We start from the raw sequence: 24,673 nt of genomic DNA on the forward strand, positions 1-24,673 counted from the left end.
GAAATAAGTAAATATCATCACTAAAAGAAAGGATTGAGGCTTTAGTAATTGCATATTTTCCAACTGGGCTGTGCTTGTATTTTATAAGCCTTTAGATTTGGTAAGTGTGAAACATTTGCATTTTGAAAGATTACAATGCCTGTTATTTTTCACTAACTAGTATGTATTGTAGTACTAGCTAATCTTAGCTTTTTGGCATATGAGCTAATATAGGTTTAAGATTTTCAAGAGATTCAAGTTACTTAGATTAATACCTAAATCGCTTGAAAATGAGACTTAATATTCTACATCCTGTTGCAAACTGATGAGACTTCAGGTCACAATTCATGTAGGGTTTTGAAAGCTGTATCGAAAACTTAATTTCCAACATATCTGTAAATCAAGCATGCAGTAGGAAAAAATAAATGCCTAACAGAATTCCTAGTAAGAGGATTGCATAGGATGTGTTTTGTCAGCGTCAGCTATCTGTAATGAATGAAAGGACACTTGTGTCTGGCTTTCTATTCTGATTGTGAAAGTCCCTGTAAAAATGCTGTCTTTGGTGCTCTGGTATTGTTCTTAGCTTGTTAACCTGATTGTTGCCATAGTGATACTGTGTTACGTCACAGGAAGATGCATTAGCTGGATCTCTTCTTTATTTTCCTGTTTGCCCAAGGTTTACATTGTAAGTGAGGTAAAATCTAGTTTGCTGTCCTAACTAACTTTGAATGCTCTCTGAAATGCCCAGAGTTGTAGGTGAAAAGCACGTTGCAGAAAAGCTGGCATCCTTTTGCTGTGTGCCCTTACAGCTGGTGGAAGGCTCTGGTTGGTTTGTGATGTTCAGCTCGCTCTTCAGGCTTTGAACTATTCTTCTTCTTTTTACCTAGTATTGAAAGGAAAACATAAAAGGAGATCTGTTTGGCTGCTGCTCTTCCAGGATTATTATTAAGGGCCAAGGTTTGAATTGATCTCTCATATGTCAGAATCTAAAATGCTCCCAGGTCAGATCCTGCCCTGACTTCTAGCAGCCGACTCAGCTGCAGAGATCCTCAAGCGTTCCCCAAGCCTTGCGTGTAGGAACAGCACAGAAGTGGCAGGCATGAGACAGCCCTGTGCTTCCCATGACATAGCTACAGTCTAATCAACTACCGTTTGGGTAGAGTTTGTAGAAATTTTTTAAAAATTAATTCTTAGTAGGAGAAATGCCATTTATTGAACATGGGCCTGTGCTGCTTTCTCAAGCATCAGCTTCCAGAAGATGCGCTGCATTGCATTGCCGTTCCACTCTTGGGCACAGCGCTGCCATTGCTCGTGTTTGGCTCACAGCAGGATCACTTGGAAGAGGCTGACAGTCCAGTAATGGACTGGTAGGAGAGAAGGATGGAGCTGAAAGAAGAAACACGTTCTTGCTATCCAGCTTACTAATTTTGTTGATGTGCCCTACAATCGATGCAAATTAATATACTTTAAACAGAGGAAGAAAAATACCAGCTGGAGCTGTGGTGAATCCAAATCTGTCTAGTTTCAGGCATGCGTATTGGACAATAATCCTGTAGTGCCCTAAAACCTTGAAGGCGATGACAGAGAAAAGTACAGTACGCATCTAATGGGGATTTTCTTTGTATTATACATTGCAAATGAGTTCCTTTTAGACAGGGAAACATAGCTGAACAATGTAAATGCTCTGTACAGTAGCGAAAGTAGTGGCCCGGGTGCCACCTCTGTAGTGAGAACACTGAATTTGTCCCAGAACTGGTTTCAGCTGCCTGATCCTTGTTCCTGCTGTTTGAAATTTCAGCTGTCTAATCCTTAAAATGACTCCGTCTCCCTCTGCTTTTGCCACCTTATCCTAAATAGCCACAAATTATGATAAGGCTGTCAGTAATTTTCTGTAGAAAACAGTAATTGAAAACGGGTGCGTGAACTTTTTAAAGATGTTGACAACTGAATACATGGTGGACTACTGTGAAAGCAGATTGCAATAGCAGTATTCAAAAGAAATGTTGTGGATTTGCTTAAAATATGGACTAGTGTATCTGTAGGTCCAGTGACAGGAGACAGGCTTATCTCCTCTGTTATATATATGTGTGTGTGCATATTCTCTGACAGACCCAAGCACTTATTTCAGCATAGAGTTCAGAAACTATATGGAACTTAGAAAAACAGGACGTAGCTATAAAATAGCTAAATCTGCTTAGCTCTTTGCATTGTTTTATTTGTCTCCTGGAAGCTTTTTTAACAGCAGACAAATCATGATCTCTATTCACAATTCAGCTGTTCAAATACTTAGGTGAATGCACTGATGATTGATGGGTGCATAGAAAAATCAGCAGCTTTCTGTACTTTGCTTTCCTGCTACTGTGCTTCATAAATTAAACAGATGAAAGCTTAGTGAGAATCTGCTGTCAGTACTGGATGGTGTTTCAGGGTTCCTTTATTTAGAAGGCCTGCTAAGTACCACATGAAATACAGTGTAAATGCATCTGATATTGTGAAGGAAGATTGCGTTTTTCACCAAGTCTGTGTATCCACATCAGATTACTGATTTTCTTGAGAGGCGAAACACGAGAGTGGGAAATTAATTGTGGTTGGGGACTTTTGTGGTTGGGTTGATTTTTTTCACTATAGAGGAAGAGAAATGTTCTGTATTCTTTTGACCCCATGCTGACAAATAATCTAAGTACTCTTGTTGATTTTTAAACGTATGTGTGGCTTTAGTCATTCTCTGGCACTGAGTGACTGAAGATTTTGGTTTTCCTGAGGAACATAGTTTGGATCCTTTTTAATTAACTTCGATTCAGATCATGGAGGCTAAAAGTAGTAATGGAGATGACTGATACTTCATCCTTTTCGATTTTTTTTCTTGTCAATTTCTTGTGAGCAATTACAAAAGGAAAGAACCTGGTCTGTGATTTCCAGATCTCCTACTTGCTTAACTCCTTGTTTAACTTGGTTAGCTGCTCTTTTACCTCTTTTTTTTATTTAAGCGCTTGGTGTCTGGCTCCCTGATACTATCCTCCGATCAACATGTCTTCTGCCAAAACAGGCTGTTACACGTGGAAGTATTGGTTTATATCAAAGAGTCTAAATAACAATCTCTTATTAACTGCATGTACCCTTAAATGGTGCTTTTAGTATGAATGGGAAGGGTACCATATGATGGGTTTGTTCAGGTGTCTCAATCCCCATTGCTGGCTTCTTTGACACAGGAGCATGCTGCCTGTGTTGTAAGCATCACTTTAATGTGCTAAAATGACATGGAAAAAATGGAAGGTTGGTGAATCAACTGCAGGAAAGAGAATATAGCCTGGAAACTTCTGCCAGAGCTTTCAAAATGTACATAGGTTCATGGCTAGAGTTCACACTGTGGTGGGCTACAGCTCAGAACTAAAACGCGGGCAAACTGAAGTCTTGTCTTTGCTCTAGCGCTGACACTTTGAAAAAACACACAGTCAACCTAACCTGTCGTAGGACTGACACGGGAAGAGCCCATACCATGTGAACTGGTAAAGTGCTGCACAGGTCTAACAAAGGATGCTGTGGACAGAGCAAACTTTAATGAAGATTTCTCCCCCACTTGTTTCTTATTCCGTATCTCTTCACCAGCAGAGGAAAGTGTGAGAATACAGTCTTTTTCAAGTCAAGTCTCCCGGCTTCAGCCACCACAGTTGCTATTTCTGCATTGCTACCTAGGGTACGTTGTAAAAACGTTGATGGGAATGTAAGCGATTACTGGCTTGCTGTAGCAGGCAGGAGTATTCCACAAATTCACATCGTCCCTGTGGTACACTGGAGGTACTTCTATAAATTCTATAATGCAGCTATGATTATTCTTCTCCTTGCTTCTCAATTAACCAGTACTGCACATATTGTTCCCTGTCAAATATCTTATTTTGTCAGATGCCAGAGAGCAGTGTTGTTCTCTTTTCAAATTGCTGGTTTGATTTCTGGCAGTACTTGATTTCTTTAAAATGTGCTTTCTACATCCATTTTCCTCAATACTTAATTAACTGGAGAAAAAGACTGAAAATGAGGTTTCAGTTAAGTAGGTGTTTCACTTTTGTCCCCACTATCTCATTCATTTATTTCCTTTAGCTTGCTCAAGTAGTCTCAGAGATTTTACCTTTTATTTGCAAGAAATTTTGCAGCCCAGATTATCTCTCTTATAGCTAAATCCCCCTAAAAAACGCATCCTGTGCTGGGAAGAAGCACAGAGGCAAGACTGCAGAAGAGGTGGTGAAAAGCAATCCACTATCAAAGCAAAACTGCAGTGAGTGTAGGTAAGCAAACCACAGCTGGCCATTTGAGAAGACTGTTCAACTGGCCATGGCAAAAAGTCATGTGCCTGAAACAGTGCTGCAGTAACAGCAGGAGAGTTGAGGTAGTCAGGAGTCGCAACACATTACAGGAACATTCTTGTAGCTTTGCAGTAAAGAGTTCAGTTTTAACATTGCAAATGCGCTTTCCATCTACGCCAAGTACTACACAAAGTTAGAAGCAAGCGCTGCTTTACAAGATTGCAACTATTACAGCACTAGCAATGCTTGAGCAACATCTGGGGTGCTTCTGTGCCTGCACAGGAAAGTCTTTAGGCATCTACAGTGCAGGTAACTGCTTGAAAGCGCTTGGCTGTCACCTTTATCCCCCTTCCCTTGGTGTGACCTGTTCTGTCATAAGTGCCTGTGGGAAGATAAGAGCCTGCATGCAGTAAGCCATCATGGAGCAGCAGCTCCATGGAACACGTTGCATAAGGTAGCGGCAAATTTACCTTTTCTTTGTGAGAATAACATGGAACACTGCTACTAAATCATAGCCTGGGACTCCATATAGTCTAAGGCTATGCCTACCATGTGCACAGGTTCCGCAGAGGTAAGACAGGGGCTTGAAATTCCAGAACTCATTAGATCAAAACAGTCTTTTTTTTTTTTTCTTTTTTTTTCTTTTTTTTTTTCCATGTTTTCCTGTGATGCATGTGTTTATCTATTTCAGCCTTACAAAGAGCCAAGACCATTTGAGCCTAATACCTCAGTGATCCAGTATAATCATAATGGGAGAAAGGAAAACATTGATGAAATACGCAGTCCACAGTTTGAATTCCAGCCAGTTAGGTAAACTTTGTGACTGCTTACTATCTTGAAAAATACAAGAGTAGATTCTGAATGGCAGATGATTGCTGAGTAGACTGAGAGTGCCTGACCAGTGCAGTTTGACTTGATCAAGACTGAGAAAACTATTAATGTTACAGTAAGAATTAATCAAGTGGAAAAGGGATTATGGGTTAATCAATTAGGATTACTAGAGCATCCACATGGAATTTTGCTTTATTAAGAGATGATAATCATGATGGCCTCTTTTTGTTCTGTGGAAGATGACCTGTGGGTATTCATGACACAAAATGGAGTCTAGAAGCTGTCATGTAGAAAGGCAAAAAGGATGTGTGGACTTAGAAGCTGTTCCACAGATTCTGAGGAACGTATCGGGAAAATCTTAAGACTTGAGTTCAATTTGAACGTCATTACAATGGGCATTCAATCTTAAGCACTTTAACAGAAAATTAGTTCTTCTCGTGGAAACATAATAAGGACGATGGATAATCCACTCTCCATGAGCTAGAAATACATAATGTCCAATGCTTTAAAAGGAACCACTTTTCTAGCTCAGCATACTGGTGTTCAGAAAAAATCCAAACTCCTTGCGACAGAGACAGAAATCCAACGGATTTCTCTGTGCACATGCTTTGTTAAACTGACAGATGAGATTTGCAGTTTTCAATGTCAAGTGATTTCTTTTTCTTTTGAGAAGTTTACGGCCTTGGTAGACATTAAGAAATGCCCAAGAACACTGAAAAGAGCAACTTTAAAACCTCCTCCATGGCTCTAAAGTGATTCTTATAATAATTTCTGAACTCATCTAAAAGTTGTTAGAACCTATCCACAAGGCTGCTCTTTGTAAATAGTAATTTTATATTTTATGTGTTCTGTTTTGCTGAGTTGACTGCTAAAGTGAACCTTCAACAAAAGGGAAGAATCCAGTATGGTGGTCAAGGCTATGGAAGGCTGAGGACTGAGAGAGCTTGTGGCCAGACCTTGCATAGTGCTGAGCCAGCAGAGTCAATCCTGTATTTTAACTATGTGAGTGTCACCTTTTCCTCTCTTTTTCTTTCTAGATCTTGCTGACACGTAACTAAAGCATTGTCTGGGTTAGGCTTGGTTTCAGTGGCTAAAGTAATGAAAGCTGTCAGCTACTCAGGTGTGAAGAGTCTATTGTATGCGTGTCCTGTGCTTGCGAGATGGATCATGTTTAGTGATACTCATCTGTTTATATTTTCCAGTTGTCCCCATGCAAGGAAACCCTGGTTTGCATAGACAGATACCTGTGTACTTGAAGAAAACGGTATTTGCCACTGCACATACACAGTGCAATGGCATATGAAATGGGAAGAACTGGAGCAACATTTCAGTATACTCAGCTATGCAGTATATACTGCCAGAGCAGGCAGTGAAATGAGTATGTCCAGTTGAAACTTCAGAAGAAATTTAAGAAACTGAAATTAAGCTATTTACGCAGGAATCTCTAAAAATACTAGCCATGCTACTTTGCCAAAATAGAATATTCCTGCTTTAAGTCCCACACAGAAAAGAACTTGATTCACAGGACATTTCCCCTTCTGTCTGCGATGGGGCCACTGGGTCAGTACTGGTTTGGAAGAAAGTTTCCACATACCAGATCACTGACATTTTCTGTTGTGAGAAGAATAAACTTGGGTCCTGTGCTCATCTTAGAGCAGTCATTTTCATTTTTACTGGTTTACTTTTAAAACTTTCCCATGCGCAGTATCTAATTATGGTACATTGCAAAAATCTGTATTTAAATGGTAACAGTGCACAGTGCTGAAAGGGACTGTTGGTAAATTGCTTATTCACTTTGATGATTAAGCCAGTAATTATTGCATTAGCATCCTAAACCACACTCGTCTGCTGATACATCTCCTCCTAAGGCAATCCCCTGAGACATGATGGGCTAAGTAGAAAGGGTACGGCACTTGAAGGGAAGGGCAAAGAACACGTAGGACATAGTGCCAGGGATTAAGCGGAGGTTGCTTTCTCTCGTGTCTGCTTCAGCGTGACTCAGGATAGTGCTGGGGCACGATACATAAAAAAAGGATTTTTTTTGCCTCAGAAATGTAAAAATAGACCTTTCCATTACTGGCGATGAAAGACCCTATGACACTTCCTGCCAGGTGTTATCACTGAGGCTATACTGGCACAGTAATCAAAGCAAATAATTTTATTTGGTTGAGTAAGATGGCCTTTCAGCTTCCACGCTGCCGTGGTGTTCAGCTGCCTATGCTGTTCCGTGTTCCTGTCCTGAAATGTTTGGTAACACTGCTGGATGCCATTTATCAGCTGTCTTCCACCTGCCCCTCACCTGAGGTAAATCTTTTGGTGCCTTTACACTGCAGTTTTTTTGAGAGCGAACGCTTTATGATCCTCCTAAAAGCAAAGGCGTAAAACAAGTGTAAGATACTACTTTGTGTCTTCAGGAGCTTTTGGCTTTATACGATAAAATTCCAGAAAATAAGTTACTTGGAACAGTTTGCTTACTGGAAGACAGATGAGCACCGGATCCCGCCCCCCTGCAGGTGCTGTGTTAGGTTCCCATCGATTTCCTGAAATGATGCACTTACAGACCCATTTCGGTGGCTATTTCAAGCCCAGGAGTGACATTTTTTTCCACCCTCCTGGATTCTAAGAGCTACTCTTTTACCAGTACCTCTTAGCAAGAACCAGCAGTTTTTTCTTTTTAAGGAAATATTTTTCATGGAATTGATGGCTTCTTGAATTGTATCTGAGTATGGATCAGGTTTTGAGACCACTGTTTTGCAGCTGAAACATCATCCTTGCACTTCTAAAGGTATAAAACTGCCTGATGTTGGTTTTGAGTGAGTGGCTAAATGATAAAACTTTTAGAAGCTTTCCTGAGTGGAGGCCATTTCATTACTACAGAAAATGGGAGAAGCTGTTCACTCGGTGAAAATTTGTTAGAAAAACTCTCTGGTTTCTTAATAAGTGTGCTAGAAAAAAAAATATTGTTCTAAAACATAAAGGAATGTTTGAACCTCCACGGCTGGGTAGGTGAAAAGCACCCTCAGCTGAAGATTTCTAAGCAGACCACAGAATGCAGTCTGCAGAGGCAGTAAAGCAGTGTGAAGAGCAGAAATAAATCTTGGTGGGAAGAGTAGTGCATGCTTTCTCCTGGGCACACTATTTGAAACTGCATGTTCTAAAGCAAAGCAAATTGCTCCTCAGACATACCTTGATGAACCAGATTGAAAATTGCCTTGGGCTGGAGTCCAGTGAAAGAACTGCCCCCTGTGCCCCCACTTTACATCAATAACTATGCCATGTAGGTTCACAGAGAGAAGGTGCTAGTTGTTTTAAAAGGCTCTTGTCTTTGAAGTACTGTCCTTTTCTCCATGTATGTTTTTCCTATATTCTTTCTTCACTCTCTCCTTCCCTGCTATGCAGTTACTATCTTTTTTTTTCCTAATGGAATTAAGCAATTAATTGCTTTCTTCTACTCCTCAGTCCCCATGTAACATCCTGTTGAGTGCATATCCTTCTCCCTGGAAGAGCGATGGTGCGACTCTCTTTCTCAAAGCTGGAGAAGAGGCTACAGGTACTACAGTCACAAGTTCCCTGGTAAGCGGTGGGGATTGCTTAGCTGATGCATGGTCAAACATGGATGGTGGGTCAGGCAATGCAGTTGGATGGGTTTAAGCATCCTCACAGTGCATGAACTGGCAGTAGACCTGTTGTTTTAGGGAACAGATCTCACACACTGTGCTGGAGTAAGTGCAAGCAGGAACTTGGAGAGGGGCATTGGTTTTCTATAGCAAGTACACAGAAGAGTAGAGCCCAGGGAAGCAAGTACCCAAATAACAAGTTGGCAGGTATCCAGCATGGGTAAAAAAACACTGCAAAGACCTTGAAAAATGTTTCCATCTTCTTATTTTGTCCATCTGGTCCAGAAAACAGTGATAGTGAATAAAAAGAGTTTGGTCTGAAGACAAGAAACTAAAAGAGAAAATTATCTTTTTGTAGGACAAAAAGTCCACTCACTATGGAGTTCCTTTCCATCCGCTGGCCCATTCACATTTAAAAGCCTCAAAGTGATTCAGCTTCCATTAATTCTCTTGTGGGAACTGTGCCTGTTCTAATAAATGCCATTGCCCACAAGCTTCTCCTGGTGTAGGTCATGCTTATGCTTCTCATTCAATCTTTCCAAAGAACGACTCTTTCTCCTTCACATGCTACATCCTTCTAATATATATAGGCAGTTTGGTCTTTTTCCTTTCATCATTGCATGACTAAACACGCACATATGTGGTTTAAAAAAATCCTTTAAATCTATTCTCTGCCAATTAATTTTGTCTTTTCTGAGTTTCTGCGAAGTCTTCAGTCAGTATTTTTGCAGAGGAAAACACCAGGCTTAAGCTCTACTTGGGTGCAGAACAATATGTTGCTAGATATCAAACATATCACAACAGGATATAGTAAAAATCCACTACTGGTTACAAACTCATCCTTCTGGAAGTGCTGGGAGCCTTCTGGAAGAAGGAATCAAGTACCTTCAGTCTCCTATTAAAGGATTCTCAGCTCTGTCTCTAAGGCACTCAGAGCCTTGCAGGGACTGACCTTAGAAATATGCTCAGCATCCTCTAGTCAGATGTAAATTACATATCCTCTCAAATTGAGGTTCTGCTGCTGATTTTTTTGCCACAAAACTGACTTAAAATTCACTAATTTCAGCTCGGATCGTTCCTCAAACACTCTTGCTACCTACTGACTGTCACTCAGACCAGCATCTAAACAGATACCAAAACAGCATCTCTCTCCTAATCGTGGCACTTTGAAAGAAAAAATAACCTTCTGCATTCTAATTATTTTATAATTCCTTTGATTGTTATTTATTCATCATGCAACGCATATGTGTAACTCCCACATGCCTAGTGTTGAAGAAAGTACAATACTAAATGGCAGCATTACAAATTTGCAGAAGCAAATCAGCAAAGGTAGTCCATTTAAAAGCCATACTATGCCAGTTCCTCAGAAACGCTCCCACCTGAATCTGCTGCAGCAATATGAGCTTCAGAATGCAAAGTCCAAACCCCTGACCGTGACTCCTCTGGATCATCAGACCAAATGAAATGCCGTCTTGTACAGAGACCCTTAAAGTCAGATCTGGAGGAGGACTCGAACATCAAATCCCTCTCAAGGCTAGAATTGGCAGCCTCTCTCCCTGCAGGACATGGGAGAAGTGTGGGACAAAAGAGCCCCATGACCCAAGCCCTGTGCGCTGGGCCCCTCCGACAAGCAGCCGGCAGGCGATGCAAGTGGAAGACTGTGACTAAACTCTTGCACCCTCTGCGGAGCTCAGAGTTCTGCTCCAGGACTTTAGGAATGATTTTTGCTCCCCCCCCCCCCCCCCCCTTTTTTTTTTCTTTAATACAGAGACTGCAAAGAAGAAAGAATTTCTATTTTGCAATTATTGGGAAGGAGGAAAACCTAGTGTCTTTTAAGTGAGTGCAGCAACCTCAGCTTATAGTGCTAGTGTCTCCCATTTTGCTCTTATTATCTAACCTAGAGGAACTACTTCAAAAGTCCAGTTGAGTCATCTGCTCATGAGGTGTGGTGTTGGATTTGAGTCTCCCCTGTCTGGGGAAGGCATTGGAACCTGCCTCCCCCATTTCATGGGCAAATGCTTCAACCAATCTGGGATAAGAGCAAAGATGACAACGACACCGCTAATACCATCTTCTCTGTGAATGACTTTAAAAAGGAAAACAGTGTATTCTTTCAGATTTTTCAAAGGGCAGTTATAAGCCCTGCTCTCAGGAGAGGGCTCTCAAATCTGGATTAAAACAGGCAGAGGTGCGTTCACTCATCCTAGATAAGATGCTAGACTTGCAGAGGAGAGACATAGGACTGTGGCCATGTATTTGTGCCTGGCATTTCCTATTGTCTCTCCATAGGCAGCTTCCCTCTCAGCTTATCTGAAAATCTGTGAGATTTTCAGATAAGCATTTTGAGGTGTATAATTCTCAGCAGGCACCACATGGGGAGCCTTAACGTTCAACTTACAGTTTTATATTCTGCTCTGGTGACCAAACTCCTAAAAGCAAGCTATTAAGAACCAAGGTCTTCTTACTGGATGTAATCACAGCCTACAAGTCTCTCTTGCTGTTCTACTCCAGAAAACAGCAGTCACAGCAAAAATGTGCAGCAACGAACATTCTTCGTAAACAGTTTTTATGTAATTGAAGCTATTCTGCATGCTAAGTGCATTATCTGTCTTTTAGAAACCTGATTAGAGTAATACCCAAAAACTTACAGAAAAATCTCTCTTTACCAGTCCTCTATGGAAAACACCCTTCCTGCTGCTTTTGTAGAAGTAGTTTCTCCTTGTCTTGTATTTAAATAGTGTAGCAGTCCATCTGCCATAAATTGTTGCTCGGCATTGATATACAACATTTCTACTGGAGGTGACAGTGTATTTAATAATAGACAGTTTTTGCTCACCTCATCAAGGTTATGCCTCTTACTTTTAATGTGCATTTGAAATACATCTTCTAATGCCCTTAAAAAAAGAATAAAAAGGAACATTAGTGCAAAAAAAAAAAAAAGACTGTTCAAAGGCCATATACTTCCAAATGAAAAACACCACTCAGCCTGTCTTTCAGATCACTTAAAATACATCCCAACTTTTCATTTTTGCTCCATCCCCTCCCCATCCCTACCGTACCTGCAAATGGATTTAAAAAAAATCTTAAACATTTTAATGTTTGTTGAATATTCTCATTCCAAGTGCATGCAGTTTGGCAGGAACCGTGCCAGGGACAGTCTTTCATGTATATAATTCCCATTTCTTCTTCCACGTTTAAGACGAATATAAAAGTATTGCTGCTCTCCATCACAACGTAGTAGTCCCCCTCTGTATTTTGGTGGGGCCTAAGTCTCTCTGTTGCTGCTGTCAAGTACTGACCCACCACGTTAACTGGGTGAAACTGCTGAGGGTACTGGGGTGCTGTGCTGGGCAGTACTGCAGCTTCCTAGATTCATTTATAGCTGTCGTTCCTTTGTCCAAGATACCACATTACTCAAAGAGGACTTTTGAACTGCCTCTAGCCAACACTTTTTAGACCTCTAAAGGTCATTTTCATGGTCTCTTTGTTCTTGGGCCTCCTTTTCAGTAACTTTTAAGGGAAACACTGAAGGTTGAACTCTCATGGTCATAGTTTTGATAACTAGGTGTACTAGGGAAAGAGAGATGCCTTCAGAAAGTGCTCTCAATGTTTTTTTTGATAGCTGTGAGCAGCTGCAAGCAAAAGATGTGCTCATGGCGATGAGCATCGGTAAAAATAAAGACCTAACTGACTAGGGAAATTAGGTGTCCAGGTTCTACAATCGTAACTCAGTTAAATCTAACCCAATGGTTTCATTTTCAGACAATCATAAAAAATGAAAATATCTCCAATGAGCTGGAGGGCTCAGCAGAGCTGTTTTGCTTATATACTGTATATTTGAATTGGCAGGGCATTTATGATTTTATGTGTAGAGAAACTGGTCTAAATAAATGGAGATTTTAAAATATGTGTCTATTATATTAATCCTGCAGCAGGTTAGCTAAGGCCATTAGTTGTGTCTTTTCTCGTCTGTCACAAAATCTCTTTAGAAATTCAATTTCTGATTTAAAATGAAAGGCCACTATTGATTGCTCACTTTTATTCTGCAGAGAATTTAAGTTCTGTTATTAGAGACTACTCAAGAAAACAATGGATGATTTTTCATGTATTTTTAGTAACCTTTCTTTTCGAGGGAAGAGTGCACAGCATCTAAGGAATCTCCATCTAAAGTCAACAGAGCCGTTCTTCCACCCTACAAGACTGAGCACGGAGACCCTGGTGTCCCACAGTGTTCTGAGTTGGGCTCAATGTGGAGCACACACATGATCCCTGCTGCTGTCACATCATACAGGTACAAGTTTGTGTTCTCTCCTTTGGTTTTCACGATCTATAGAGAAAAAACTTATTTTCTGAAGGATACTAATCGTCCTGTTAATATGGAGGCTGACACAGAGTAGCTTTTTGAGGTTTTATTTTATTGTAATGTTATCTTCTTTTTAACCGTATGTATGGGCAGGCATGATACTTAGCAACCTTTTCAATGTGTGGTGAGTCGGTGTTTTTCAAATCTGCTCCTGTTCCTTCCACTGTAACCAGAAAATTCACTTCTAATTTGGGCCTTGAAGTTTGTCTGAAAACTGCTATACTTAGAAGGAGGGAGGAGAACTCTTACCTTTAACTGATTGCTCAGAAAACAAACTAACCACTTGTGTTAATGGCTGCTTAAAATATATATATATATATTTAAAACAGCCTTAGGGATTTTAACGGAAATCCTCTAGATTGAAAGGGAAATATCTTGGCTTGGTGTCAGAGTGAGATTGATTGATTTCAGGGTGCTAGCATCTCTCCAGGATCAAAGCACAGCACTTGACAAAGACTGAAACCTTAAACATTGGGGTTAAGTCCTCTATCAAAGGAAGAGTTTCTCCCATTTAAGATGTAGGCCAGGAAATGGCATAGAAAAGGAGCACAAAACGTTGTTGCTTTTAGCAAGCCTACAAACAGACCTGTGGTTTATCACAGCTCTCTAAATATTAGAAATGTGATAGATTTCTATTAGAAATGGGAGTGCGAGGTGGTGTGTGTGTGTGACAGGATGTCCCGTACAGAACATGAAACCCGAAAAGGATGCTGCAGTTAGACACCAGCAGCACTGGGTGCATTTGGCTCTAGCCTTTACGTGTGGATCGTTAACTTGATAGCGCATACAGCCTAAAGAAAGCAATTGTTGCATTTATTTATTTTGCTCTCATACGAGGGAGGAAGAACTCTAAATACAAAATCTTTTGCTGTGATGCACTTTGCTAGGGAGGACTCATTGTAGCTCCATGGCTTGCTAGCTCAGGATTGACTGGGAACTGGAATGACACTGTTGTAACAATAACGTCTGTCACCATGCTATATAAGGGAATGAGATTGAGAACAGGGTCAGAGAACCTAATGTTTCCATGTTTCTATTAGAAGTCACTGGGAAATAGGAGGGTGGCTGAAAATGTTTTCTGTTCAGCGACTCAGTTGAAACCATGACTCCTATAAAGTGCGGTCACAAAAGTATTCCTCAAATTACACTGATTTCAAGTTTCACTTTAATCTCATTAAACCCACCAATTCTTTACAGTGATTGACTAATCGGTCAAAGTTTTGTTACTCAAAGGAATAAATAAGAAATGCAAAGCACTTACTCTTTGTGATAACAGCTTCTAATCAAAATATCATTTGTAAGATCTTGAAGAAAACGAAGATACTCTTCTTCTCTATACAAGTACACAAGCTATCAGCATCTTTCTTTAACATACACTAAATACAAATAAGGTTTATAATACCGTCCAAAGAGGCAGCAGTTTTAGAGTAACTAAACTAACTCAAATAAAGAATTTTGCCAACGTATTCAAAAATGATGAATCTATTTACTAGTCTGCATTTTTTTACTATCCAGGTTCATACTTTTTTGAATGACTAATTTTCACAGCTCTGTTGGTCAACTCCCTAATTACTTTAATCCATTAATTTAATCCATTAATATAATTAATCAAGAATATCTATGTCTTTTGTGAATAATCAGTTAAAAAAAATCGTTCCCATGCACAAAATGTAGGTATCAGATGATAAATTATTATGAACATTTTAAATTTATTTATTATTTACTTATTCTTAACATATTTAGTTTGCCTACAGTAAGAGGGGACTGGGTCGCATGACTCAGAAAATCTCTTCCAACTTTCTGATCCCACACTTCCCGAGCAAGTAGCTGAATCCTCTATCCCTAAGAGAGTTCCTTCTACTCACCACATACAACCATTGGTAATTGGCTTTTCTGCCATGTTTTCAATTTTCCACTACATTCCTACTTTAATATTTTGATACAAAACTTAGAAACAGTTAAAAGCGACAAACAAATATTTAACTTACTTTTCTTCAAGTTGTGATCCTGGAGAAAGTGACAGTTCAGAATCAGGAATCCATAACTCATGGTTCTGCCACAAGCAAGTAAAGAGGAAAAGTAGATTTTTTTAAAATTATCTTTGTATTAACATTTTGTATTTCCATTCAGAGCACCAGGGGGAAATGATCTGATTTCATAACATATCAAAATCACAACAACATCATACTGAAGTGACAGGCCAGCTCATGTGAAATAAATGTCTTGAGTGTCAATCACTCATATAAACAAAGAAAAAGTATTATTATTAGGTAGGTTTGTGTAAGCAGAAATGGAAAAAAGCTTGTATAACCTGAGAAAAATGATGCAAGTGCTATAAAGGAAATCAGAAGTTCTGACAAAATAGAAAATATTTGCAGACCTCATTCAAATAACACAGCTTTTTCTTTAAAAGGATGTGCAAAATACATTTGTATCTTTGAAAGAAGACTTAGAAAACCAGATTGATATTGAAATTATCTTTTGCTGCAGATTATCAAGTGGGAATAGGAGCTTCTCTTGATAATGTTGTAAAATGAAGGTTTTGGTGGTTGGAACAAGGAATGGAATAGTCCCAGCTAGCATAGGACTCGCACAAATCAAGCCTGTGGTGCCTTGGCTGAGCTATATAGAAATTAAACACTGATTCTGTAAAGGGATGAGCAGGCCAAGGAATCTTACAAAATCTCTCTATCATGCATGGCTTTGGCTGCTGTTAAGCATCTCTTATTTTTAAGAGCACTAAAATTTATTAAATTAATCCTCTGTTCATCTTAAAAATCCAGGTTACTAATGGAGTGCAACTTCCAGACAAAGTCTTGTAGGGCATACTACAGTACTGACCAAAGGCTGAGTAATGAGCACTTTGCCTGGATGTTTCTGGGCTCCAAGTTATTCTTTGGATGGAGTGAAAGGCTGTAAATCAATCAAAAGCTGAAACGACCACTTGAAATGTTAAGGGTGCAGCAAGACGTCAGTCAGGTAGGAAAAAACTCTGCTTTCAGAAGAACAGATTTGTGTTGGAATACACTGTTTTTCACATCGCATAATGCCTCATTTACGTTTCTCAGAGAGAAGTTACTTTAGCTGTTCCTATTTTATTCACAGAAGTCTGTTGACCCTATCTAGCCACACGTGCTAGACTTCTAAACTGCAATCTTAGTGACTTCTCACAAGATGATTTAATTTTTTGGTTTTGCTCTTAACATATATTCGCCAAAGCCAATGATTCTGTTATCCATCTTACTTCCACACAACCAGGACAAGTTTTGTGTATGAACAGTGGGCTGCATTCTTTTTCTTTGTAACAAACTGGGTACACCAACCTCAACTGGCTGCTGAGAAAAGTGATCTGAATGTGGTCTCACATGTGCATCTTCTAAAAATCTGAAAGATTAAAAGCACAGTGAAAACTAGTTATGGTTAAAATGATGTGTTTGAAAGGAAAATTACTTTACTTTTAGCACTGATGTATAAACAAACTGAGTAAGTACCTGTGCAACTCTCTCTTCTTTTCATTATTGATGTCTGCTGATTTAAGTGATGGTCTGCCAGGGGAGGAGCTCTTTTTTTTGGGAGGAGGATTATAATACCTATGTTTTACGAGAAACGATTGGTGTGATGTCTTTAAGATTTGAGGGGTAAAGTGCTGCTTCTTTTCCGTGAAGTAAATGGAATGTTTGTCAAGGAGGTCCCCAGAGTGTGTTTTATTAAAAGAGTTTTGAAATGCCGTCTTCCTGTTGCAACTGCCTAAATGCATGCGGGACTGCAGAAGTGGTGAAGCAGACGGTCTGTTTGTACTAGAGTTGTGAACAGGAGTCTGAGACGAAGCACGCTGAGCAGTATTTTGGATAGTCTTTCTTGCGGTAGGAGCTGGCATCAGAGTCCTTGAAGTGAGCTGCTGAAAAGATACAGAGGAGAGCTGCTCTCTCTTGGTGCCGGAACAGTTTTTCCGACCAGATGTCGAATATAGGTGACCATTTTCCAACAGTGACCACTTCGCCTGTAAGTTAAAGAACAAAACAACTGACGGAAAAAATCACAAAAGCCTTTCGCTGAAGACAGTGTCTCCTACAAATCGATTCACACAGGAAGAATTTTAAGAAACTGTTTTCAAACTGTCTCCAGTGGTCTAAATGACTTGCCGAGTTTTGGGAACCGCAGTTAGGAGTTAACCCATCCTGTCACTGTGCTAGAGCCAGTTAACAAGTCCCTTTTCTAGTTTCTTTTTCCTTCCTTCTCTTTACAAGGTTGAGGTTGCTAGTGACAAGTAGTCTTGGGAAATTACAGAAATTCCATTTTGCTTGCCAGGGCCCACAGAGGAAGAACAACAGATTTTTTTTCTTCCTTGGACATTGTGCATTCTCAGCTATGGAACTGATGTCTCAATAGCAATCTTCAGCCCTTCTTCAATGGCATCTTCTATTCTCTCTCCTTGTATGCCCGTGCAGGTGTGAGCATGACTCCATCTCATGAGTTTGAAGTCAAACAGAACCACTGTTATCCTCATAAATACCATAGGTGAAATTGTGGCCTATCCTTTTGCTATTTATCTCAGTGGGAGCAAGATTTTACAAATCAAAATAATGTACGTTTGAATTGGATGACATTCTTTATAAACAGCATCATTAACAATCTAGTGGTAAACCCGCTATAATTCTCAACAAATAGAAAGTTTTACAATCTAAATATAGTCTGCTGAGGAATTTTTGCCCCAGAGAGACTCTGGACTACGGCAGAATGAAACATTTTGCGAGACTTTGTCTATTGAGGTGAGGTCCACTGGCAGAATTTGGTGAAGAATAGGCCTACTCACACTAGCATGAGGTTGTATAGTTTCTGCTATCTGGCAGAATACATAGAATTAGGATTAACACTTTAGGGTCTTGCTTTTACCAGTAAATACAATTCTGAAATTCAGAGAATTATGTAAAACTACAATGTAAAGTTACTGCATTGCGTTCAGTGGGAATACTAAGAAAATCATTGGGATTTAGTTATCTTGAAAATATTGTGTACAGAAATCATCCTAATAAGAATATTGTCACACACATCAGCAAATCATTTCAAAAAATTCACTCTTTTTTTTTTTTTTTTTTTTTTTTCTGGGCACCCATGTAACATTTTGTGAAAAATTCTAATTCCATTTGCCGGAGGAGCAAAGAGAACGCGTGGGGGTTTGTGAGTGGCACGTGCATATTCGTGCTTGTGCATATGCAGTGCATATGCAGTGCAGGGACACGTTTTAGTCATGTACATGTAGTCATGACACGGGTACCTGTCATTGTAGGCCATGGAGGGATAGCAACAGTTAGATGAGAGGATAGCTACGAGTTGGCAAAACTGAGTGTCAAATATTATCTCTGTTTGCCTAGAATATAAAAAGCCACCCTGAATAAACCTGCACTTACCTGCTGTGTTACAGGCACTCCCCAGCACTTCACCATACAGCTAACTAAGAGGAAACCGGTCTCTCTCACGAAACTCGGGTACTACCTGTGTGATGGGTCCTACGCTGTCAGAATATCACATCAGAATATCACATACCTTCTGCTGGCTTGGAGAAACACTTCTGGAGTTGAACGGTGAGACAGGAAGACCATGTACAAGATCCTTCTTATATTTCTCAAGGGCTTCAATTAGTCTGTCTCTTTTCTGCTGATCCTTGTCTGTACATGTAAATATGTAAACACAACCCTTTCCAGTTTAATCAATGGTCAAGTCATTGAGTATTACTCTTCATTCTTCTTTTTGCCACTAAAGACTATTCTGTCTCCTCCTCTTAATACCAAGTAGCAGACAGAGAAGACAATCACTCTCCTTTTTACAGTTGCTGCTTGCTGCTTCCATGCTCAGCACACATCTGAATTTGAAATAAATGCAAGCCAGGACTCCGTTACATCACTCTCACAGAAAGTAATGAGCTACCGGAGGGATAAGAGAGTATGGCAACATTTTGTTTCCACCTTCTGCATACTCTTTCCCCTATCCTAGACAGGAGCTGAGGCAGGTCAAACCAGAAGAAAAGCTGAGGCAATCATGTAAGGATTCAACTCTATGTACTAAGAGTCGAGTGGCCAAAGTCAGGCTGCCACTGTGGTCTGAGCAGACTGTAATGCCAAGAAAGTGTGCTTCTGTATCAGTCAAACTCAGGCTGAAAAGAGTAGGGTGACACTTCTGCTAGCACCCCATACACAAAAAGGACAGAAACAGACTTAGTCCTTTGGATCTTCAAATCTCACTGAAAATATGCAAGTGAGAGTAGGAATAAGAATATTTATTCTTATAATAAGCATTATTATTATATTTCATATTATATATTTATATAGATTATATATTAAGTATTATGAATAATAGGAATACATAGGAATAAGAAAGGGATATGAGTTACCCAAGACCACAGATGCCCACAGGGGCATATTCATGGATAAAGCAAAGCCTCTCACAATTCACCGTCTTTTGTCAGAACCTTACTTTTAGCAATGCAAACAGGAACGATGCATGACCAAAATTTTCAACCCTTTTTACCTGCCGTGTTCCTTCCAAGCCTAGCTCTGAGAAAAGGGATATGAATTGTGATGTGCAACAACACCTTTCTCTTTGTAGACGGCATCTAAAAAATAATAGTGCTAGCAGTTCTAGCTGAAACTAAGGATTCACACACAAAATATTGGCAAAGTGGGGTCCACTGAGGTTCCGCAACCTGCATATGGCTCTTTTGGGTTGAAAATGCAGATCTGTCGGAACTTCCTTGCCCTGTGGAGCTCTGGCACGTGGTGGCCCATGCCAGTACTGCCAGTCAGGCCAGCAGAGAGCCATGCTCTGCTCCTTCCCCTCTGGGTGCAGCTGCAGACTCCACAAACCGGCAATTCTAGAGGGCTAGCAAGGCTTCAGGTGGGCTGGTAAAATGTGACTTTTGGCCGTGTGATGTTACTGTGAATAATATTGACTTATTCCTCACAAAATGCATGACTGGTTCTTGATTAGCCTAAGGCCCCCTTACACTGCTATTGTGGCAATGTACTAGAACATACGTCCACAATATGCTGCAAATTTTTTGCTAATAAGAAGCAACTCCTCTTCCTCTGAAATGATGTAATTGCAGTGTGTCTCACTAGTAATGTGACAAAATAATGCTTGAAACCTGGCCAAGCAGCATTTACTGCAGATTTTCTTTCGAAGGGGAGATGCATCGACCTGAATTTAGTATTGCACATTTCTGAATTAGCAGAAGGGTTACAGGGTTTTAGTTAGTCTTAAAGTAATATTTCTTTCAGAAAAGGAATAGCTGAACCTTTTTAAAAAAAAAAACACAAACACTTGGATACTGCACTAAATAGTTGGCTCCTCCAGTTTGTGATGGCTCTTGTATGGGGCACACCATCTCTTGACAATTCCCCTGTAAGGCCTTAAGGCTGTGGCCTAGTCATCAAAAAAGCCAGATTTCACTAACAGCTAAAATCGATATATAGTCTCCCGAGGCATGTAATCTGGCTTTCCAGTCTTGCATGGACATGAGTTCATAGCATCATCCTATTAAGAAAAACATGTTGACAATGCTAAATCCTATTTGGATGACTGAGAAGGAGGATTATACAACTCACTGGAACAAATAACAAAATGTACTTGCTCAATCGCGTTCATGCAGAGATTAATACCTTCCCCTTTTATCTAGGTTTGTACAGTGCCCAATCAAAGTACCCCCCCGATTCTGATTAAAGAGTTTGAATTCTGCAGTCATATGAAAAATAACGGGCAAGGCAGCTTGCTGCAGTATCTGTGCAACAGTACCGCCAGTCAGGACACCTGGCTTCTTTCATGGCAGTGCAAATGACTTTGTGAGGCCTTGGGGAAAAGTGACATCCATGCCTCTCCGCTCTTCTGCGTGTGCTGGCGAGGCAGGACAACAACTGTCTACCTGAGGCATGGCTGAGCCTTCACCAAGCCTTGCCAAGGACAAGAAAATAAAATGTTCCAGGTCAAAGAGCCATAGGTTTTAAACAGACTTTGTCTAGTATTTCACTGATATTTTTACTATAAATATGGATTAGAAATATGCCACATGGCATTAAGCCTATTCAAATAAGTACTATTCCACTGCATTGTAGTTCTATGTTTTGAGTAGTTAGCAAAAGCTCCTGGGCCAGAATGTCTCACAGCAACTCTCCTTCCCCTTCCCTAATAGACACCAGGTCTCATTGCCCAGACTGTCAGGTTTTGTATGTGCCTCAGCCACGTGAGGCGGACCAAAGGGTCCTGCAGCATATCCCGGTTTGCTGACATGTCTGCTAAGGGATTTACTTGCCTCACCACCTTCTAGCCCTGCTCTCTCCAGTTTCTCTTTTCTCGCTACTATTTTTTCTCATCCACATTTTTCCCTATGCCCCTTCTCATGATGCCAGGGCTGCAGAGTCTCACCTGCTCCCAGCGCCCATCGGCTGCCAGTAATGCTCCAGGTTGCTTCCTTTCTCAGCCTCTCCCCTCCTATGCTTCTCTTCCTAAAATGACCTCGCCCCGTGGTGACCTAGCATGCTCTCCAGATGTGTGAAAGAAGGGGCTAGGAGTGGAAGCCATTCTTAAGTTTTCAGGTCGCATTGTTGGCTTTCGCGTGTACTCCTTACAGTTCTGTTTGAAAGTCAGCTGTGACCGTGCCACACTGAGCAGCAGCCTGGCCCAGCTACACGGACTGCTCATCGGCAAGAGCGATACAAGGAGAAAAGGATCACCTGCTCATTTCGCCTTTCTCCAAATACTTTTTAATAACAACTAGCAATGACCGAGAACGAAAAAGGAAATAACATGCAAACTTTGTATCCCAAATGATAGGTGTTTGGGGTTTTTTCTTTTTCTTTTAGAAAAGCAAAAATTAGACATCCCTTGCCTTCTGATCTCACATCCCAGCTGAAGTGTTTAAGAACTGGCTGTAGTTTATGGTTAAAGCCATAACTGGGAATAATTAACTGGGGGGGGAAGGTTTCACCTATAGACACCTATCATGATTTAGTGTGTCACCTGAATTCTCTTACAGGACATGACTATTTTTATTCCTGCAACAGCCAGTATCTCTTTATTTCTTTGCTGCTTCCCAGAGAACAGAATAATATGGTATGGCCAGTGCAGCAGTTATTCAGGCAAATGTATTCAACAGCCTTTCTGTTAAGCTCATTTATTTGCTAATTTATCATCCTTCCTACTGTGGCAGGTGTTAATTTATCAGTGCTATTGTACAATTTCACTGGTACTTGTACTTGTCAATGCAACAAAAGTGCAAAAAATAAATGGGATTTAGTTGAAATCTGGTCCTTTTAAAAACATAGGAAGATTCAGATACTATAGCCCCTACTCTGTTTTCCTGGCAGTTCTTGTTGCTTGCCAGTTAATAAAACATCTTGTCTCTCCTTTGCTGCTGTGTGAAAGGCCCGTGTACAAAATGAGCGGACGCAAACTTACTCGACATAGTAGAAGCAGTTTAGCTGATAATATTGGTCAATCAGAATGAAACCGACTACTTTTTTTTTTTTTTTTTCTTAAAATCTAGTGCTTTTCAGTTCTACTTATCTTAAATAGTAAGAAGAGCTGGCAAACACCTTAGCCTGATTCCACAGCTGCCTCCTAAAAGAGAAGGTTATTTTCAGGTCTAATGCAAAACATTGTGGCTCAAGTATGAACATGGGATATAAACCCAGAACAGGTTTCCCCTAAGTTGTTTACCAGATGTTACAAAACTCAGTGATTATAGTTAGAAATAGAATCCACACCTTGGCTCATGCCTTCATTTTTGGCTCGCAGTGGGAGTTCTGGTTTAATTCCTACCAAGTGTTTTAAAAGAGTTGGCTGATGTTTAACTCCTGATGAGTTTTGAAACAACAAGGAAGTTTTCAAAGGACTGGGAGGGAAAAAGAAGAGCAAAAGTGGTAAATGAACTCCAGGCCTGTCAGACCGATACCAGTCCTGAGCATAATAACTGAATGGCTGTTACAACACTCGATTAAAGTAAGTAATATAAGCAGCACCAATCAAAAAGCTTTAAAAACAAATCACCATGCTAACTTGTTAAGAAAAAAAAAAGAGAGATGCTGATTTCGGCTGAGTGAGATAAAGGTGTTGGTTTAAAAAACTTCTGTAAGCTCCCTGGCTTTGTTCTGCATGACATTTTGACTAAGAAATTAGAACACTACAAAATTACATGTGTTTACAAAATGGCTAACTGGCAGATCTGAAAATGTAATTAGAGGTGAGGACTCCTTCCTTGCAAGGCAGGTGTTTCTAATGCAAGGATCATTTTTGATATTATATTATTAAATTCTTTCCGTTATCTGAAAGAAAACATAAAATAATTCCACACAAAGCTTGAACAACTACAGCTGGGGAACTCGTGAATAATAAAGGGGTGGTTTACTGTAAGAAAGTGATCTTGCTGAGTGAGGTCGATGTAGGCAAGCAGTATACTTTTCAGCATGGATAATGGAACACTTCCATTCAGAAAATGCAGGCTCTTACTTAAAGGAGGTGAGTCTTATCTGGGAATCAGTGTCACTGAAAAACATTCGTACCTTCTCCTAGACAAACAGCTGCCTGTAATTTCCCACAGTGACAGTGTAGCCAAAACTAGTGTAATAGCATTGCCTATAAAGAGTGGAAATCTCAAGTGTAAGTACAGTGAGCCTTTACTGCAGTTTCCTTTGACAGGTGGATAGCTGCTGCTGGAATTACATATCCTGCTCTAAAACTTTACTACTCGAGAAGCATTTATAAATTGGGAAGGATGCAGAGAAGAGCCATCAGAATGATGAAGTCTGGAAAACGCTCTTCACGGTGATAGATTTCAGGAGCTGAATGTATTTAGTTCCTCAAAAGGGTGGTTAAGAAGTAACTTTATTCCGGCTTATAACCACCTATAGACAGAACAGAAATTAAACAATACAGTTTGTCAAGCAAAGATTTACCAAGACTAGACAAATTCTTCCTAAAAGAAAGGCGTATGTTCCTCATAGCAAGGTAAGTTAGCCTTTGGAACAGTTAATGAGAAATGGGATGTACATAAATAAGGTTTGGACATACTTCTAAACCATTCCCCCCCCAAGTCTGTAAACCAGCAATGAACGGAGAGAAGACTTAGGGAAAAAAACAAAGGCTATATAACTGCAACAGTTTATTCTCTCTGTGTCTATGAAACTCTGAGATACGTGTCAGTCATCATGGATCGCCTATCAACCTCTCTGAAATTTCATTTTTTCTCAATTTTTGCTGTTCTTGTTAACTGATGTAATCTCAGATTTTGGGCCAGTGCAATGCAAATGGATACAATGACAGTTAGTCATGATGTTCGCATCTATGGGCCAAATGCTGCAGTCTGCACTGGTAATAGTTTGTCTGGTGTGGGGACTGCTTATTTTGGCATTTCAGAGCAAACAAGACCATTCCTTCAGCAGAAATCAGTGGTAAGTGAGGCTCAAGTGCTTAGATTTTATTTAAGATGCTCTTTGCCATGCTAGCTGTCATTATGAAAAGCCTATGTTGGCACGTTAATCTACAGCGCGTGGGTGTTTTTTAAGCTCCAAGCTCTGGTTCAGCATTATTTGTTTTCA

General features: G+C 40.1%; 1 protein-coding gene across 1 annotated transcript in view; it reads right to left on the bottom strand.

Moving 5' to 3' along the window:
• Positions 1–697: 697 nt before the first annotated feature.
• LOC142407566 (spermatogenesis-associated protein 7 homolog) overlaps positions 698–24,673 on the bottom strand; it is a 38,885-nt gene continuing 14,909 nt past the window's right edge. The window contains exons 4-10 of the mRNA XM_075497189.1: positions 18,633–18,754; positions 16,580–17,088; positions 16,286–16,472; positions 15,077–15,141; positions 14,350–14,421; positions 11,562–11,619; positions 698–862 (exon numbers count right to left, since the gene is read on the bottom strand). Coding sequence (XP_075353304.1) covers positions 698–862; positions 11,562–11,619; positions 14,350–14,421; positions 15,077–15,141; positions 16,286–16,472; positions 16,580–17,088; positions 18,633–18,754 — 1,178 coding nt within the window. The remainder of the gene's footprint in view (positions 863–11,561; positions 11,620–14,349; positions 14,422–15,076; positions 15,142–16,285; positions 16,473–16,579; positions 17,089–18,632; positions 18,755–24,673) is intronic.

This window comes from Mycteria americana, chromosome 3 (assembly GCF_035582795.1).
Source record: "Mycteria americana isolate JAX WOST 10 ecotype Jacksonville Zoo and Gardens chromosome 3, USCA_MyAme_1.0, whole genome shotgun sequence".
Lineage (NCBI taxonomy): Eukaryota > Metazoa > Chordata > Aves > Ciconiiformes > Ciconiidae > Mycteria > Mycteria americana.